General features: G+C 37.8%; 1 protein-coding gene across 1 annotated transcript in view; it reads right to left on the reverse strand.

Annotated features, from left to right (window-relative positions):
* npr2 (natriuretic peptide receptor 2) overlaps positions 1-17,530 on the reverse strand; it is a 93,496-nt gene extending 75,966 nt beyond the window's left edge. The window contains exons 1-2 of the mRNA XM_085279022.1: positions 16,515-17,530; positions 750-925 (exon numbers count right to left, since the gene is read on the reverse strand). Of these exons, the coding sequence (XP_085135148.1) occupies positions 750-925; positions 16,515-17,211 (873 nt within the window). The 5' untranslated portion in view covers positions 17,212-17,530. The remainder of the gene's footprint in view (positions 1-749; positions 926-16,514) is intronic.
* Positions 17,531-20,681: the final 3,151 nt, after the last annotated feature.

The raw sequence follows: 20,681 nt of genomic DNA on the forward strand, positions 1-20,681 counted from the left end.
GATGAACAGATAGAGACACAGAGTGTTTATCAGTTCATGGTTTCAACATTGCAAAACAAGCACTTCCTTTCATTATTAAATCTTCTACAAAACATTTTCCAGCTATTCAAAGTTAATGTTTTACCTTATTATTGGGAATTTAGGCAAATATATGCTGTACATTAATCCACCATTTATTATGCAAGATTTATTTTACAAAGGCTACTCTGCTTCAAAACTACTGAAAATGCTTCATTAAGAGAATTAGGGGGAGCCAGTGTGACATTTAGGGGGATAAATTAGTCAACTGACACATTTGTGACTACTTTCTTATTTCTCAGTGCACTCATTTATAGGGCTAAAAGGCCTCCTGTAAAAACACATCCCCCGATTCATTAATGTCAAGAATTTCCCTCTTTAAAGTGGTCAAAGTGTAACAATTTGTGTCATCTGAGACTGAAGAGACCAAATTGGTTCAACTTTGTAAGATGAACCAATCTTACCAGCTTGTAAGAGTTTATTCAAGTCTTTCATCTACATGTCTGTCATTACCATAAAAGCTTCACATCTTTTTAATTTCCACAGCCATGTTGAGTTTACTCAGCCCAATGGACACAGTAACTGAAACATGGTAATGCCACTCAATTAAGCGAGATTACCATTTCCCATGCCAAATGGCGGTCTTGTGTGATTTCCAATAGCAAAGCAAATGAAACAGTGATTGCCGCATCTAATAAATCCAAGCATAAAAAGGTATGTGTTCATTTTACCTTAAAAACCTTGATGGGATCAGCCCAGTCAGCTTTCTGCCACGGTTTGCGATCTGCCAAGATCTCAGCAAACACATCCAGATAGAAGATAGCATAGTTTTCTGGGTCCTGGATATCATTCTGAAACTGTTCCATGATGGTCATAAACGTCTCCAAGGGCCCACAGATGTACACGACTGTGAATAGAAAAGCATCAACCAATCACTTTTTAATTTTTTTAAAAACATACCAAAAAAGTCCATCTTGTGCTGGGTTCAGATCATATTTTAGCAGATCCAGGTCTGGTGTTAGATAAATGATCACTCATATCATGTCATTTTTAACACCACTTAGATTACTTAGATCAGGGGTGTCCAACTCCAGACCTCAAGGGCCGATGCCCTGCAGGTTTTAGACACGTCCTTGAGCCAACACAGCTGATTTAAATGGCAAAATTACCTCATCAACATGTCTTGTAGTTCTCCAGAGGCCTGGTAATGAACTAATCATTGGATTCAGGTGTGATATCCCAGGTGATCACCCAGGGTGATATCTAAAACCTGCAGGACACTGGCCCTTGAGGCCTGGAGTTGGACACCCCTGACTTAGACTGTCTGTTAGCATATCTCTCACTTACCTTGTGCTCTATGCACTATGGAAATAAATGTTCTAACATGCTAAACTTTTTTGTCGGCATTGCAGAAGGCGGATTTTGTCTTTAACTACGGTACCAAGCAAAGGCCACCCCTCATTTCTTTACATTTTAAATGGTGAAATAATTGCACCACTTTCTGAGAAATCTGCAAACATAAATGGAAATGCAGTTTAAAGGCACTGGACTGCCACTGATGCTAGTCCAGTTCTTTAGACTTGGTACACCTAAACCTTTTTTTCCCTGTTTCCCATTCTTAAGAAACAGCAACTTTTACACTGAGATTATTCAGATGAAGTTTCAGTGAACAGTAGAAGGATCAGCTAAAGAGCCAGTCATCTCAGGTCATGTATCAGGTCTTTGCTGGTTTTTTCCTGTTTTGTTTTTTGTTTTTTTTTTGGGGGGGGGGTTGTAAGCACATGACTTCCAGATACGGTTTATCTTGTGTCCTCCACTGGTCCAGTTTTTTCAAATCTCTTAAGGACATGTTAGATGGCATTCTGAGATACCCTAAGTATTCAGCTAACAGCTTTTTTCTTATGTCTGTAAAACCTATCTTTGGCTTTTTTTTTAGTAGATTCACCTAAAGAAAATTTTGTACAGGCTGTTAGTGCCTAAATATACAATTTACAATGGATTCTTTGTAAGTTGTTATACAGTATGTAGACACAACGCTGGACCATCCCTTGAGTTAGGTGCTTTTTATGCTTGAATGAACAGTGTTAAGTGGCTTAACAAACAAACAAAAAAAGGTTCCTCTAAAACTCGTCAGGACTGGATAGGAAAATGAGTGAAAAAAACAGCCAGTGACAAATGACAGACTTGGAAAGACCTTCAGAAAGCCTGGAGAACTACTGTTCAACACCACTTTAGGGTGGGACATCAGCTCACAGCAATATTAGGGGAAACACACTGACATTTACTTTACTTGCATTTTTTTTAACACTTACTGAATGTTCATGCTTTCAGATGCTGCTAGATATTCATATCAGCACATTTCCTGTGGCTTTGATTAAACATGTATACGGTTCCTTGAAATCTAATTGATCTCTGTTTGCTATCATTGTGACAACACCAATAATCTCTATTAAAACCAGAGCAGTGTGACACATTTTCCACAGTTTCTTGTGGTTTCACATATTGAAATGAACAGCACAGTCTAAGTAGTGGGTAATACACTTCGACAGCTGGCGTTTATTTCAACTTTTGCAATGCCTGATTCTAATAAATGTCAGGCTACAACAAAATGGTCTGTAGCAGGAAAGAAAAAAAATACACGAGCAAGCCAAGATGGAGAGAAAAGCTGTACAAAGATTGGGGTGGATATTAGTTCAGAGGACCTCGAACAGTGGAAACAAGTGAAGAAAGAAGAATACTGGACTAAATATTATAAATATTTCAAGGGTACTGGAGATTTAAAAAAAAAAAAAGTATATTTGGCAATACACAAACTATAATCTGAGAGCTTTACATAAATAAAACTGTCAAAATATTTACTAGAATCAGAAATGGTTTTAAAAAAGAAAAAGCAAACAAAATTACAACTCACCCATTCAGTCCCAAGTTTTAGATCAAGATTCAACAAAGGGAACATTTCCCTTGGTTTTGTGGTTTAACCTGATGTTTTCAGACATTTCCAGGTCTCTGAACCAACTGAGTTAAAAATGGTCCAAATCCATTAAATTCTAATAAAAATGATTGGAGCAGCTAATCTCCAGGTGTGACGATTAACTTTAACATCTGGGAATCGATGAAAAAAAGGATTTTACAAGATTTAGATTAGTAAGAAGTTATTTATCTAGATAAAGATATTCTGGCCATAAATTTGATTATTGCAAAAAAAAAAAAAAAAAAAAAAGCAGTTTATGAAACCTACACTTTTAATGTTTGTAAATTAAACCATTAACCAAAAACAGAATTACATAAAACGCATAAGACACTGCACCAGGAACACAAACATAATTAAATGTCTAAAACACAAATTAATGTGTCCAGTTCTGACAGTACTCACTCTAAGCTTACCTTTAAACTATTCAGTTGATCAGAGACTTGAAAACTTTTTTTCCAGGTTCTGGCAGTGTCTCTACCTACTACCTTCACCCTGCCACCTACACCCTCCTGCTGTTGAGTCATTTTTTTTAACCCCAAAAAGTTACATTTTTTTTCCATTAGAAGGCTCCCAACTAACAGGCATTTCCTCATGTTTTAGAGCTGTTGCTGCTGCTGCTGCTTCAACCTCACCCCTCAGCTCTTCCAGCTTGGGTCACCATGCCAGGTAGCTCTGTTGTCTGCTGAACCGATCCCAAAATAAACACGTTACACAGCCAGAGGGAAAATGTCCTCTTGTGTTGCAGAAGTCACTGTGTTTACAGAGGGTTATAGAAAAGTACCTAAAAGTGACTCTAAAGATTGTTTTTAAACCAAAATCTTGATTTAAATTCTGTTTTGTTTTTTTAAAGATGGCTTCATGATTTATATAATCGCTTTTCAGTTTTACCTCTAACAGAAAGGTTGTGTTTTCAGTGCTCTGTGTTTTCTTTTTTTGAAGCATTACTAGGCATTGCAAAATAGAACATTTGCTATTGTGTCAGGATCTTCTGTGTTTTTACAAATTGGCATGCGCCACCTATCCTGCTGCATTCTGTTTTGTTCATGCACATATTTTGACACTGACCCAGATCTAAACACAAACAATTGTCAGTATTTTCTCTTACTGAAATAACACATACAGTAACGCATGTATTTGTGGCGGGTGTTCGTACGAACTCCTTCCTATTCGCTTTACTCTCCAAACAACGCTGTTTCAAGATAATGATGCTCATTTTAAAAATAGGCTTAAAGCAAAAAACGTCTCTTTAGGAAAACACAGAAAATGTGATGTTTATGGTGTTTCAGTCTTAAGAATAATATGCAGAAACTGAGCATAATGCCACAATTATTGAGAGCACAGTTAACACTTGTTAATGATACATTATGTAATGATTTGTATGACTATAATTAATTTTGGTAACTTTCAGAATTAGCTATTAAATATACTTATGCTGTAGTGTCCATGTGACTCATAAAATTCACATCACATAGCAAAGTTTTCACAGGAAACGACAAATGTAATATTATACAAAAACATGGGATATTTCATCATTTAGTCTTTTTCTACTCTTCGTTATTAAAACATGATGTGATGGATCCTTAAAGACTAGACATATTAGTGCTTTAATGAGAGCAGCTGCTGTGTCTGCTACCCAATGTTAATATACGTTGTTTTAAATTTCACTTTAAAAAAGTGCTTTAAAAGAGCTTTAAAAAAGGGAACCAACATCTCCATTCTATATATATCTTTAAATGCTACAATAATGATTGTGTTAATTTATAAGTCAGGAGGTGAATGTTACTAACTAAAATAGAAACTACAACTACATTTGGGGAAACATTTTAGTTAACTGAAATACAATTTTTAAAAAGTAAGGTTTAGCAAAGAAAAATAACTGAACAAACTAACTAGAAAAAAATTAAAATACAGGGAAAATGTCCTTAATTTAAGTCTTTTTATGGTCAAATTTGGGAATGCAATCTGCTTAATAAAGTTGTGAAAACTATAAACTATGTGAAACTTAAATCAGAATAAAATGCATTAAATTTTTCTTTAGTATTTTATTTTGTGATTGTTAGATTATAATATTATTTTATGCCATGTTATACCCCTAATTAAAGATTGTGAATTATTATGTAGTTTTAGTTTGCATTATTCTCCTGAATTAGAAGAAGCTGATAACTATTGCATTAGTTAAACTGATTTGCATTACATTAAACTGCTGACTTGTTGTGAATGAATGATATTGTTTTATGATGCATTATACTGCTGAGTTATAAGAAATCTAATTTGTCTGAGTAGAAGAGAACAGAACATGCTGGAGTTTTCTGCCCCATTTCAGCAGGAGCAGATAAACAGGGAGCCAAGGTCGTAGCTTAGGCGCTGTGTGAGAGAAAGCATGTGAATGTTTAGGCTTTGTATGATAAGGTGGAGGCACCAGAGGCTATAAAAGTTTGAGCAATGCTCCACCATTTTGAGATTTTGAGGCTGTCTGCATACAGTGTCCATCTCCCACGTGTGTGATCATTAAATCATCGTTTGACTCAACCCGACCGGACCAGTGTTGTTATTGTGGTTTTTCTCTTGTCTCCATCCCCAATATTTTGAACCTTAACATGATCTTCATTTGACCAAATCACTTCTGCAAGGCGAATATAAGCAAAATTGTGTAAATGCATAGTTTGTCCAGCAGAGCGGCTCCACCTGCTGCACGAGTAACATCACATTTAACAACTACGTCTTTATGTTATTTTTAAAACTATATTGCTCGAAGATCAATAATAAGTGATTTTCTGTTTTTAGGTATAATTCTGACATAACCACGGTGTAAGGCATGAATTTCAGACCCAACCGCAGAAGCCGATGTCTGGGAGTCGATGGGGAAGTGGACTCCAGCTTAGCATGTGCAGCTTGTTATCAACCAGTGTTTTGTTAGTTGAGTGCTGACTTCATCTTCACCAAAAAACATCCCCCATTTTTTTCTACCCTTATTACAGTTGTCCTGCGATCCATTTTATCTCATTAAATTACCGTATCCGGTTTTCCTACCTAAATTATGAAACCTGTAATGTTTGGTTTATGTTTCAATCTAAATAATACAAAATAACAGATAAGGCTGAAAACTGTTCAACAGCACCACAAACTGAAACCCCGACAATTATTGTGTGTTGTAATTTGACTGCATTAGTTTAGGTGTATTTCATAAACAGGCAACGGGTTGCTGATTAAGACTTCAGTGAGTCGTAATTTGAGATGATGTTCTGTTGTTTTCTTTGCTCACTGAAAGGTGTAATGTCATACAGCTGTTATTTCTGGATCCATAACAAACCATTTTATGTCGGGGATTTATAAAAGACAGCACAAGACTGCTGTGCATACTATTATATTTTTATTTATTTTAAATTCTTATATTTTACTGCAGGTTTATCGTAGCTCTGTAGTGTGTATATGTCTCTAAAAAGGAGTTTAAAAAGTTAAAATATGAAAGATCCACCACTATGTAGATGTCAGTTATAGAAACCTCTTGCATTTTTATACCTCTTGCAACAAAATAAGAGAAATTATAACATATGACTTTATTGACTTAGATTCTAAATCACACTATGTTTTGTTTCAGTCTGTTTCAGGGCTATTTCACTGTTTTGGTTGCTTCATAGGTAATCACATGCAAATGCATGAACAGAAAGAAAGCCAAGAATTGCACTCAGTGTTTTTGTTGCCTGGATTATGCAGGATTTTCTAACATGTGCCATGTTTGTCTTGCAGATGAATCTTTTTAAGGTGGGATTACCCTCTCCAGCTCTTTGTTTATTCATCTTCTGATCTTTATGAAAGGCTCTTGTCAAATAAATGACTTGTAGCACAGCCTCTAGCCTTTCTTTACACAGAAAACTGTAAAGCAACATGCAGCTCACCAAACCTGCAACGGTTGAAGATGTTTTCACGGGAAACAGGATTTCTGTAATTAAACCGAGGCACTACCTGAGCTTCATTGTGAAGAGACACGCTTTTCATCCCTCGATCAGAGCTGAAAATCACTTGCATATGTACTTGAAAAAGAAAAAAAACCCACATCAGGGCCTGATGTGATTGCTGAAAATTTCCCTCTTGTGTGCCATTAACAGAGTAAAAAGCATCAAGACGAGTGGGAAATGTGATGGGAGCTGGAATATATTCAGTGTTTAGACACTGTGCTAGATCTAAAAAAGTGGTCCAAAACCTTCCAAATCACAGAGGAATAGCAGAAGCTAGTAAAGCTAGGAGTAAAGCGCAGCATTTATCTCAAGAAAATGTATGTTTGTTTGGTTTTTCTTTTTTTACTATTTCTACTTTATTTTTAACACGGCAGTTTGTGAAACTGCCATAGCTTTTAATTTATTGATTCGTGTTTTCTTTCAATCTTTCTTCTATTGCTGACTTGGTTGAACAAACCCTTTAACTAAATACACTCCCTGACAAGCCTCAGTGCACTGAAGTTAAATGTTTTTCAGTTTACCAATACCCAGATAAACAGAGTAACAAGCCACTATGCTAATGGTTCTTCTCAAAGGTCATAATGCTGACAATCTGCGCAAACCAAAAGACAGCTATCCTGATGTAAAGAGCTATTCAATTCAATTCAGTTTTATTTATACAGCAACAAAATCACAACAACTGTCACCTCAAGGCACTTTATATTATAGGGTAGACCCTACAATAATACATACTGAGAAAAACTCAACAATCATGTGAACCCATATGAGCAAGCGCTTTGGCGACAGTGAGAAGGAAAAACTCCCTTTTAACAGGAAGAATTTTAATTTACTGGAGTAAATGTTCAAAAGTGCATTTTGGGTACATTTTAAAAGGTCCTATAAGTATGTGGAGTAGATGGTTAGTAAAGAGAAACTTGTATATCTGGCTCATCTTTTCACTGTGATTCCTTCTCTGTAAAAATAATTGTGTTTACCCACTGGCACTCAAACCTCCATGGAAAAGATTGTGGTTTGGGTTAAAATATGCTCCTCAACAACATCAAGTCTGCACATTGAAAAACAAAAACAGGCATTCCACCGTGTGTTTAAATGTTACGCTGAGAGCTTATTTACCAGTGTCGTTCTCAAGACCCATCTTATATTTCCCACAGACACCAAGAGTTACCTTGGGCTTAATTTGAAGACACCAAAGGGGAGCAGAAGCTTTAACAAAATGGCAGTATTTAGACTGGGCTGACTATGCACTGTATATGTTTCCTGTAACCTTAAAATAAGTCCAAATACTAATCTCATTTATCCATATGTGCACTCACTGAGTGATTGCTTGAATTTAAATCCAAAGCTGATGTCATATTTTAGTGTGAAGGCTTCTCCCGTTTCCTCTGTTTCCCCCACAGAACAAACCTTCACTAAAAAGAAAGCCTAATCCTAAAACAAACTAGCAAAGTATTTTATTCTATGCTAATCAGTCATCTAAAAGAGGTCCTCCATAATTCATTTAATTTCCAACTAATCTGCAGGTTTAAGGAAAAGAAATCTCTTAAATCAGTTTTGTTTTTTAAAATATGGCCAACAGTCAAACAAAAGATTTTCCTTTACAAAAGTTAAAAATATTTTCCTCCTCTAAGATTTGTGGTCAGTTATAGTCTACTGGGTGGTGACGTTACACACCTATAAACTGAAATGGGATTGAAAATGGGATGGCTGTGACTTGTCTGTGTAGGAGTCTGGTCAGTCATATTTTGTTGAGCCTGACCTATATTGAACACTGGCACTCATGACATCATTGTCTTATAAACTTAAATACATGAACTTAGATTTATATACTTAACTAATCAACTTAAATGCATAAAAACCTGGTTTCCGGCTTCTTGAACTAGTCTTTGACCATATACCAGTACAAAAGATGGACATAGCCACTGTGACACCACTCATCCATGCATTTCTTTAAGCTCTTCCACAACAAACTGGCACCTTCAGCCTGTTTTTCCAAATAGACAAACCTTCTCAGGAGCTGCACATCACCAGATACACACATCAAGGTAAGAAGAGAGGCAAGATGAAGTGATGCACCCATCATGCCTAGTGCCTACTGTACAAGCCAGTATGTGCTCCAAGAATGAGGTCAGCTGACCACCTGACTATACTGAATAACCAGGTTATTCCATCAATGGGTTTTTTTCTTCCCTGATGGCATGGGCATATTCCAAGATGACAATACCAGAATTCATCGGGCTCAAATTGTGAAAGAGTGGTTCTGGGAGCATGAGACATCTTTTTCACACATGGATTGGTCACCACAGAGTCCAAACCTCAACCCCATTGATCATTTTTGGGATGTGCTGGAGAAGGCCTTGCGCATCAGTCAGACTCTACCATCATCAACGTAAGTTCTTGGTGAAAAATTAATGCAACACTGGATGGAAATAAATCTTGTGACATTGCAGAAGCGTATCAAAACAATGCCACAGATAATGTGTGCCATAACCAAAGCTAAAGGTGATCCAACAAAATATTAGAGTGTGTGACCTTTGATTTGGTGGTGGCTTGTTTTTTTTTTTTTGGCCAGGCAGTGTATTTTATGTGCTTGTATTTCAATGATGCAAAATATACTCTAACAAAGAATAAAATGTCCTTCTTAACAGAAACATACCACCACTTCTTGGATTACTTCCCCCATCTAAATTTTTTGGATATTAAAATCAGGAATTTTGGGGAAATTGGACGTCATAGTGGAACAGGTGAAAGGGTTTTTTTTTTTGTAGCTTCAAATAGCATGCAGTAACTTGGTAAGCTATTAAACCTCCAGTGATATAAGGCTTCACATTAAAAGCCTACATTTTCTTTCTCGTCTCAGCCTTTGCTTTTTGAACCCAGTCTGCAGTCCAAGCTGACAGCCCGGAGGATATCTGCCGGGACAAAAATGAGTGCTGAGCCACAACAAGCCCTGACAAAACCATTAGCTCCTCTGACCTCCAGCTCACTGTGGCAGCTCCACAATTTATTTGGGGTGTGTGCGTGGGGGTTTCAGCTGCCAGCACGTTTCTCCTCCTTTCCCTGCTTGAACTACCTTTACACTGTGTTTATCCCCCTATTTGTTGACGCTGTTACTGTAACAACAGATTAAGATGTTTAAAGCTTGTTTGCCCGTGCCAGAAACCATAATAATCAAGGATTTACTGCTTGAAGCAGATTTTGCTCTGACTTGTTGAGTTAATCCAAAAGTGATTCTGTCCAAATGTTCCTGCGATTATAGAGAGATGAATAATTTGCAAATATACACTAGCACTATGAGGATACATTCCTGAAGACCTAATATAAGGACCGCATGGAACGCACTTCACTCAACGTCAAACCCTTCATATTACAAACTGTGCAACAGTCAAGAAAAAGTCACATATTTGTTTGTATTCTTGGATATGATTTTGTTTTTCTTCTTGACAATGAAAATTACTTTTTAACCAATGTAGGAGGCATATTTTGAGACTGGCAGCCAAGAAAACTGCTTTTAAATGAGCATTAACCAAATCATCAAAACAAATTCTAAACCTAACCAAGTCGGTTTCTTTGTCTACACCTCGCACCGGGTGGTATATTGGACATACCAGTATTGCAGTCTAAATTTCATGTGTGCTATGATTTTTAAATATATTCAGAAACAGACAATATGCTCTATTTTATGGGTTTTTTTTTATTGTTTCGACTCTGTGTATGTTTTTTCCTTTTTATTCTGGACATCTAAGTGCTTTATATTTATGTGTACTTGAGAGAAGAATGAGCCGTTGTAAGCCTATGTACAGTAAAGGCCCCATTATGCATTAAAAATACAAATAATAGTAATAGTCATACCAAACAGCACTACTTAAGGCAAACCAGGGAGTCTTTAATGCCTTACACCAAATTGTACTTTTTACAAAGCAGCTTTGATTTCCTGAAGCCAATCAAAGAGTCTGAAATGCTTAAACCGAGTGGCTCAGTCACGTCACAGTAAGAGCTTGACAACAGAGCAATCATTGGTTGCTCTGTGATGGAATGGAAATGTTTGCTTTCAGCAACCAACTGCAAGTAGTTGCAGCAACTAACTGGTCACCCAGAGGTTAAGAGTGCAACACCCTCAATCATCCTGGGCTACCAATTTCAAAGCAAATGCACAGGTTACCTCATGGAGGGGACAACATGTCTGTAAACAGACTCAGTCTGACCACAATCATTTTCAGACACTTTGGCACAAATCTGGAAATAACTGACATCTAAGTTATAAACAGACAGATTTCCAACACTCTGCAGTAAATTTGTGTTTCTTATATGGTAGATAAAAGAGATGTTGTCAAGTACCTATGTCATTTTCCAAATAATTATGTAAAATTCTGTTTAATGTGAATTTCTGCAAAAGATTTGTGATTTTTTTGCCAATTTATTACAGTTAATTTCCATATTGTCACAAACACATAATTGTCATTAGCACACTGACTCCGTCTTAATGCCGTCGTGACCAGTGTTGGTCAAGTTACTTGAAAAAAGTAATCAGTAACTAATTACTGATTACTTCCCCAAAAACATAATCCCCTTACTTTACTGATTACTTATTTTCAAAAGTAATTAATTACTTAGTTACTTTTTAAAAACACGATTTACAACCTGAATAGGTGATAAAGCGATAGATCTTTCAGCCCAATTCTACACAGCAAATTCAAAAGTGTTAAATGTTTTGGTGTTAATAGTCTTCTTGCAAAAGTTGAGTTAATTTTACTCTAAGCAGAGTCACATTCTTTTAATGTAACTCTGAGGCGTAAAATGATAGTAGTTAAAATCGAGTGTTAAAAATTAGTGTTTCTATGTCAAATCTGGAGGTGTTACAATGGAAACATTAACTCTTGACCTCTTAACTCTGAACTCCTAGAGGGGCTATGACACCAACAGAGTAAATTCACAGACTCCGCCCCCAGCACGGCTCCAATCGAAGCTGAAGTGAAGCCGTTTCAGAACATTTTGCTCTACATATTTGAGTTGTTTGCCATGCTTGGTAAGTCATTTTTTCAAAGATTGTTTCAATTATTATTATGAGCTTTTACTTCTGTGGCTCTTTGGAGTTGAGACAAAGCTGTGTGGAAGGCATTAGCCATGTTGCTCGGTGATAGCATAATATTCTGTTTTAGCTAGCTGAAAGGTATTGTTTGCGGGCAAATACCACAGCCTTGAAAAAAAGCTTGCATGTGAATTTTCAGTCAAACTTTTGGTCAAATACACCTAAAACAATGTCTAGAATGTGAAATGTTGGTATAATGGTGCTACTTGAAGCCTGAAAACGATCGCCCATAAAAAAAAAACGAGCAAACAGCAGTAGCAGACGTCCTGACTGGATTCTACGTTAGCATAGATCCCTCCAGAGTTTTGTGCACACGGTTTGGGTAAAAATGAAAAAGGTTGAGGTTTTACATTTAGTTCAGTATTACCTGTTGCCTGTGTCTTTGTCTTTTGGGAAAATACTTTACACAAGTAATGGCTCAAAGAGGATTCCTTTTTTTTTTTACTGTGCTGCAATTGTTTACTGGATTATTTGTGCCATTAATTAGTGTCAACTAATTTTTATTCAATCTCCGCACAGGATATGCTTGTGAAGATGGAATATGAGGGAGAGCAGAAGTGCGTTGAAGTTCCACAAAGGGATGAATGAAGGACATGCATATTGTATTGAAGAAATAAGTGATGAGAATGCTGTTATTTGCATTTACCATGTCAGACCTTTTGATAAACAAAATTCTAATGAAAGTGAGAACATGTATACTGTTACATCTTTCAGAAAATGTTTTGAAATTGTGGTGCACAGTTCAGAATAAATGTTTTTCAAAAACCATTGCATCTTTTTAGTAAATGTTTATTTCCAAAAGAAATTTCTAGAAGTTCAGAACAGTAAAATTCCTGCTTTTTAGAATGAATTAGAAGATAACTCTTACGTAGTTAAACTAAAATACTCTTTGAGAGTTAATATATAAACTCTTAACACCCAGTGTTAAATTATCAACTCCAGACAGATTTGGTGTTTAACACTAAATCAGAGTTAACGTACCAACTCTCCAAAAAGAGTTAAATTAACACTCTCTGGTGTGGACCCATATAGACACTTTAATAGTGTTGAAATCAAATCCGACAGTGTTAATTTGGACATGCTGGATTTGCTGTGTACTTTTTCTACATAATCCATCATACAGAATGTAATCAAATGGAAAAGTCCCTTTTTAAAACTAAACTTGTTTTATTAGTTTTAATCTTTTAACTTTATGCATCAAGCAAAAATTTTATTATATGATTGAAATGATTACATCCACCACCAAACCCCTCCAACCTCCAAACTTTGCATTCTTTCATCCCTTAAAAAGTGTAAAATACTTATTTCTTGTACACGGACGTGTATCAATACAAATGAGACTGTACAGATGAAGAACTGGGTTGAGGGTCTTAAAAATAAGAGTTGGAAATTCTAATATGATTTAATATTTAGATAAGATATTAGGATCTAATATCTTATCTAAAGTGAAGAACAAAGTGTTAACTGATCCAATGATAACCTTACCATTCAGAAGACTCAGAAGATTCAACCACACAAATGCATTTTCACAAGAGCAGTAATCATCAAATCGGACTCATGATATTTCCAGTTTGTAAAGGACAGAAGAGTGGTGAGAGATTTAAAGGCCTCCTTCTGCTACCTTTAAAGAAATAGCGGTATTATGATTTGCTGACGTCTAGATGAATGGGGTTTTTTTCAGTGGGACAAAATATTTCAAGGTTGAAGCTTTAAGGCTATCTAATGGTCTGCTGACACCGTGGCATTGTTGGTATCGTCTTGTTCCAGCTCTTCTACTGGCTGCAGTTTGTTTCTGTTTGTTTCCACTGGGGGAAAACTGTGCTTTCATGTTTCATAATGCCCCATAATTTAATCAAACGTGGAGTGGACCCCAACCTTTTCCATCTCCTCTACACCCACAGCCCTGGACTCCAAAATACGTCTCTCTTCAACATTTTTCATTTTCAGCAAACTCATTTAAACCTGTATCTGCACGACTTTCAACTTACCATTCCTGTACTATCCATCCATCCATCCATTCGCTTCCGCTTATCCTTTTCAGGGTCGCGGGGGGTCCATTCCAGTACTACTAGCAACTATTACTATACTGCTGCTACTTGTAAGCTTATTATTTCAACCATTTATGTACGGTTTGTAGTTTTAACAGCTCTTCATATCATCAGCTTAGCTAGAAGTTTCAGTTTTTACTGTTTACTTCATTTCAACTATTAATCCAGTAAATTTAGATTACAGTTTTGTTTGGACTTTTAGCAAACAGTTTCAGTTGTTCATTTATATTTTATATAAGGTGCTGCGCAAAAGACTCGAGTCATATAGCCAGACTTTTCTGTCAGTTTTTTTTAACCCGATCTTGAGCACCAGTTCTCCAGGTGTGATAGAGGTTTTCAAAGTTTTCATTTGGCTGCTTTTTCACTAATTTCCCATCCAGTCCTTCACCTGACCATTTTGAAAAAAGAAAAAAGTTATTATTTGGTGAACCACTTAACATGACCTACGAATCATTCCAGGACTAAAAAAGGTACCTAACTAAAGGGATGAAACAGTGTTGTGTCTACACACAACAGACAACTTAGCAAAGAAGTATAATCTTCGTTGGGTACTTTATTACCAGAAACCTGTTGAAAAAACACATAATGTTCTCATTTCTTTAGTTTAAGCAATAAAAATGTGAATAATAACACAGTTCAAGAGACATAACATAGTATTTTGAGCCCAACAAGTTGATTCCTGAAGAACTTCTATATGCATACTCAGCATGCTGTGTGACCTTAAAAGCTTTGAGGACACGTCTGAAACACTATCTAAAACAGATGAGATAGCAATAGAACAAAGACCAGACACAGAACTTAAGGGACGGATCTCAGGACAGCTGGCTGTCAAGAAGCCATTTATAAGGGTGGGAAAAGACTGAGGGACATCAAATTACACAAGAACTGAAGTGAAAAGTGGCAACAGGTATGAGGAAGTGATGTACCCAAATGTGAAATTTCTGGTTCAGGTAAATGTTTGGAAGAAGTCAGGAGACAGGTACAACAGTGGGTGTCTACAGCCATCTGTAAAACACGGTGGGGGCTCTATCGTGGTTTGAGGGATGTTAGAGATTGTGATAAGCTCGATGGCGGGATGAACACAGGAACGTGCTCTCTTCAGGATGGAAATGATGCCAGCCAGATTCTCAATGCAGTAAAAGCATAACTGGATAGAAAATCACACAAGGGAACACTATCAGTCATGGATCGGCCTCACCAAGAGCCCAGATCTCAAAATTACTGAAGCAGTGTGAGATTATCTTGATGGAGAATGGAGCAAAAGGCAGCCAAGAGCTCTGACTGTCTTCGTGAAGCCGTGGAGAACAAGACTGCTTAAAGAAATTAGAAGAAAACTTTCCTAAGAGAGTTCAGGCTGTGCTGAAGAACAAATGTGGTCACACCAAATATTGATTTTTCAAGCTTGTTAGACTCATACAAACTCTTTTTTGATTTATATACTGTATTTATATGTAAGTTTGCACAAGCTTCAATAAATTTGTGCACCAATTTCATATTTTCCCAGCTAAATGTGAACAAATGGGGGGGTGGCTTTAGACTTTTGCACAGTAATGTAGTATTTTGAACTGCATGAACTGGGAGTCTCTGTTTTCAGGTCCCTGTGCAAAACCCTCAAACAGCTTTGCTTTTTTTTTTTCTCTTTGGAAACTTTATCTCCACATGATTTTTAAATAATTGATATAAACCTAACTTACCTGGCTGCACAGCAAATATTGACCAGGCTGAATTGATTGTAAGCCTCCTTTATATTCTCATTACAAAGCAAGCAGCACTGTTTGGCTGCAAGGACACACGTTTACTCACAACTTCCCTCTCTCTCTGTGTCTTTAAAAAACACAGGTGGTGGTCCTCCACCAGGCAATAAACCCAAAGCAGCAGACTGCCCACAGCCTAAACATTCCTGTGTAATAACTCCCGAGTAAACAGGCTTTCCCTGCACCTATTCCAGTCCACTTCTGTTTGTATCTTCTTAGGAAAAAACTTCACTGTGACCTCATTCTGGGAGAAAAAGCAAAATGCCTATTGTGGACATCTAGGTATTTCCACAACAGTCTGATGCACTTAAATCATTTCGAATATAGATTTTTTTTCCCCTCCCTCAAACAATTGGGAAATAAATCTGCATGCAGGCAACTTAACCAAATTGTTTCCCATGCAGATCATCCAGTATGATGGAAATTTCGCTTTCCATCCACTGACATTATCTTTATAATATCCAGCTGGAGATCTGCTTTACTTCAAGATAAAAATGCACAGAAAAAAAGATACACACACACACACACACACACACACACACACACACACACAAATAAATCTTTTGGGTTTTTTTAATCATACTCCTTTAGAGCTGCTGTTTCTGTTGGTTTGTAAGATACCCATTTTTTAACTTCCCAGATTTCAAACTTTTAATCACACCTCCCTCAGCATGAACTTACTTCTCCCGCTCTCCTTGATAAAAGTAATGACATCCTTGTGGTACTTGTAGTCCTCCTGGTACGGGTGGGCCCCCACTGTAATGTTCATCTGCTCCTTCAGGTTCAGGTAAATCCCCTCAGAGAGGAAGTAGTGCGGCCGGTCGTCCTGCCGCCGGTCGTAGAATATCACCACTGCCCGGGACGTCCAGTTAAAGTGCGTGTGCAGGACGTTGGCGAAGTCCCCCAGCTTTGTGGTGGACGGTCCGCTGCGCACAATGGTCCGGTACTCCTCCCGCTTGTCGAAGCCGTACGCGGGTCCACCAGCGGTGATTAGCGGGATTTTCCAGTGGGATGCGAATCGCCCCACGGAGGCAAGCGGGTACACGCACCCGGGTCCGAAGAAGGCGTCCGGGCGGATGTATAGCTTGGCGTCCACGGCCACTACTTGCGCCCGGCTCTCGGCGCACGACCCCGCGGCGGGGTCCTCCGTGCTGTAGTTCAGGATGTTGATGGAGCGGTCAAGCAGAAGCTTGTGTTTGACGTGCAGGTCCTCGTGCGCCATGAGGAGTGCCGGGAAGACGCGCGGAAGAGCCCACGGGTACTTCTGGTGGTTGTCCGGGAGCATCACGGCCACGGTTATGTTGCCTCTGCAGCCGGGGAGGAGGCAGCAAGACAGTGCAGCGAGCACGCAGCATCCCAGCGCGCCTCTGCATCCCATTTCTCGTCTCAAAGAGAAAGCGCACGGCAACGGAGAGCGCACTGTTTGGAGAGAAGACACGGCCGGATGTGGCAACCTGACACCAAACCGTCTGCCTCACTCTCTCTCCTTCTCTCTCTCTCTCTCGCTCTCGCTCTCAATCACAAGTGCCACAGAGTCGGTAAATGCGTCATCTTGTCATGGTAGTCCGGTTGTGCCATGCGTCTCCGATGCGTAAAAATCCACCGCTAGTGAACTCGTGGTACTTCCAAAGTGACTTTTCCAGCGCTGCGCAATCCTTACACTGACAGTCTCTCGGAGAGTGATAACACACATCCAGATGACTCCAAGTTAAATCAGAGCAGCCCTCTGCTCGGCCCCCACACGTCACACACTGCAAGAAGTGCGCCCTACAGTGTCAATAAATCAGCGTGACCTGTTTATTTCCTTTATTCAGGTCATTTTTAATGTTTCACTGATTTAAGATAATTCCGATACAGTTTATAATACATTTGAAATCTAAAAAACCTCATTGTGCCCACTTAAATGAAACACGGCAGACTCTGACTGTCACTTATGTGCTTGGAAAGATGAAGTAAAACGAACTGCATCAGGAAGAAGAAGAAGGTGCCCTGAGTCACGCTTATACACGTGAAGTGTTCACAGATGACAAATCCAAACACGTCAAATCGCCTGTTAAAATATTTGGTATTTTTTGCAGTGTATGAAGAAACAGCCCATTAAAAAGCGGAGTTAGGTCGCCCCCTGCCTGCCGTGTCACATATTACAGAGCAAGCATGTTTAGAAGGAATAAGTTTGGGACTGTTCTTGAGGCTGCTCAAACTGTGCCAGTTTTAAGGTGCTGGTGTTACTAAACTGATTTAAGGTCTTTCAGGTGAGCTGGTAAAGTCACTTCAGTCTGCAGATGTTACACCTGAATGTTGCTGCTCCTGTTTGTGGCCCCAAACTACAACTTTTTCAGGTTTTTTAAATTCTCCTTAGCTTTTAAGTTTATAATTTTTGGTTGTTTTTGCTTTTCACTTTGTATCTCATGTGCATTACTAATGTGTATTTACAGGGACACTCTTGGAAGGGTAAATTGTTCCTGTTTTAAGTAAAGTAAACATACTCTTTGTCCGTGTTTTGCTTGTTGGATTCTGGTCACAACAGGGAATCAGCAAAATTTGATTCACTTGGTAAAATGAGTGTTTGTATAAAACGTCACAGAATTCTTTCCAGGCATTAAAAAGATTCCCAGGAGACATGCTGCTAGTATAGTATGGGACACGAACAGTTATACTTTTTTAACATTACATTTTGATTAACCATCCAGCCTACATCTGTCACCTGTCACCTTATCTTTTTAATTTTCAGTAGAAGTGGATAGTTTTCAGTTCCACCTAACTAAGGATTAAAATCCAAAAAATAAAAGTCATGGAAGAAAATAGAAAGTTCAATGGTGCACACAAAAACAGTGGGTTTCCAAGCACCTCCTATAGGTGCTCCTATAGCACCCACGGATGTCTTAAGCACTTGAGTTAAAGTCAACGTGATTAAAGTTGTCCGAGGGAACCAAGAACCTAAAAAAGCAGTATTTTTCCCCTAAACTCAGCCAAGTAAGGCTCAAATATGGTTTGAAGCTCCATCTTGGGGTCAAAATTCCTTAAAATCGTCTCTGTGTATAGCAAAGGGTGGGCCAGCCCTTCTGCAAGAGGGCCTTGTGTTGATGAAAATGGAGTAAAAAGGTTCCTTATATGTGTAAAATAATGAATATTTTCATGTTAAGGGAGTTCAAAAACTGAAAATGTGAGGCTATATGGAAAAAACCTCTTCTCCCACATTGAAGTAGTAGATAAGCAGATATAGTGTTTACTTTATGCTTATTATAGATATTTTATAGATATACTCATCAAGCATCGTGGACAGGGTCCAAGAAAAGCTATGAATGAAATTTAATGTTAAAATGAATAAAATGTCCAACACTTTGTTTTGTTTTTGAAAAGCTACACACATACTGTATTTTCTTCAAGACAATTCAGGCTCTTCATCACTGCTTTTGAAAATGATAAATGAATGATTCATTAATGTTTAAGTTAGCGATGTGCGATACCACTGATTTCCTGTCCAATCCGATACCAAGTAAAAATCAGGGTGGTATCGACGATACTGACCCGAAACCGATACTTAATGTGCTATTGTATTTCAAAATGGTTACAGAACATCAGACTACTTCTTCTTATTGTTTAATTATGAAGAATTATCATATAGAAATCAAAAGACCTGAAGTTGTGTGTTAATTGACGCTCCTTGAACACGTATATCTTGTCATTTAACATGTATATACTTGCCTGGACATTTCAACAAAAACATTCAATGTTCATACTTTCCCTCATTCACAGTGGTGCTGTGCCACACTACAAATTTTGGTATCGATCCAATACCAAGAAAATACAGGGCCAGTGTTGCCAAGGTTATTCAGGCAGCTAATTGGGCGAGTATAGTGTGCTATGACTTATGAGATGAATTCTCAATTTGCAAATTCTGAACACAATTTAATCACCACTATATCACTGTGATTGTTACTGTCCACAATAATTAGTTAACACAACAAAACACACCTTTCAGCTTTTCATGTGTTTTGAAACTGGGATTTTGGAGACCTGGAATGTAAACCTTACGGTCTCTAAACAACACAATTTTCATAGCGCATGTTTGAGGTTTATTTGGTCCAAAGATATAATTAACACAGTTCAGCAGGCTGCATACTGAACTTCCTAGTATCAATTTGATACCAATACTAGTGTTGGTATCGATACTATCGATATTTGGATCGCTCTGGCCACCTCTAGTTTAAGTTTAGTTCTTTTAATTATTTTTTGCAATTGTTGTAGTAAGGTTGACACCTCTTTGATATTTGACTCTATCTTAATGGCTTTTCCTGCTCAGCTGGAACTTTACTCCTCAGAAAATAATCTAAAATGTGGCTTGTGAAGAGGCAGGGAGAGGTCATATGCAGCAATTAAAATAGCTGTTTGCTGTTTTAATGCTGCTTCTTACAGGGGTTTTTTTCTGCCCAGCTGTGATCACCTCTACCCACACTGCAGCACCTTGAATTAGACATTCATGATTCATTGAACAGCTTTTCTGCGACTCAAAAGACAGCAGTCAAGGTGTTTATACGCTGCAAAAACAACCATAGAATTAATTTTGCGTGTTTGGCATAATCATTATAACAGAAATGTTTATTGAATAGTAGTATGTTAGAAATACAATTCAATTAAAAAAAAACTCACAGAAAAAGCAGCATGTTTGTCTCCTTCCTTTAAGACATAATCTTTCAAAAATCATCACCATAGACCAGAAACACTGCAGGCGCTCTGCTCTGATTATTCCTACTGCTCCCATATCACCCAGAAAACAAGATGAAACTCAGAAAATTAAATAAAAGTAAAAAACAATAAAGCTCAATGTAGGTGTCAATTGACTTTATG

Source organism: Mchenga conophoros, linkage group LG7, assembly GCF_057382185.1.
Source record: "Mchenga conophoros isolate Kocher_MC1m ecotype Shallow Benthic linkage group LG7, M_conophoros_male_GT1.1, whole genome shotgun sequence".
Lineage (NCBI taxonomy): Eukaryota > Metazoa > Chordata > Actinopteri > Cichliformes > Cichlidae > Mchenga > Mchenga conophoros.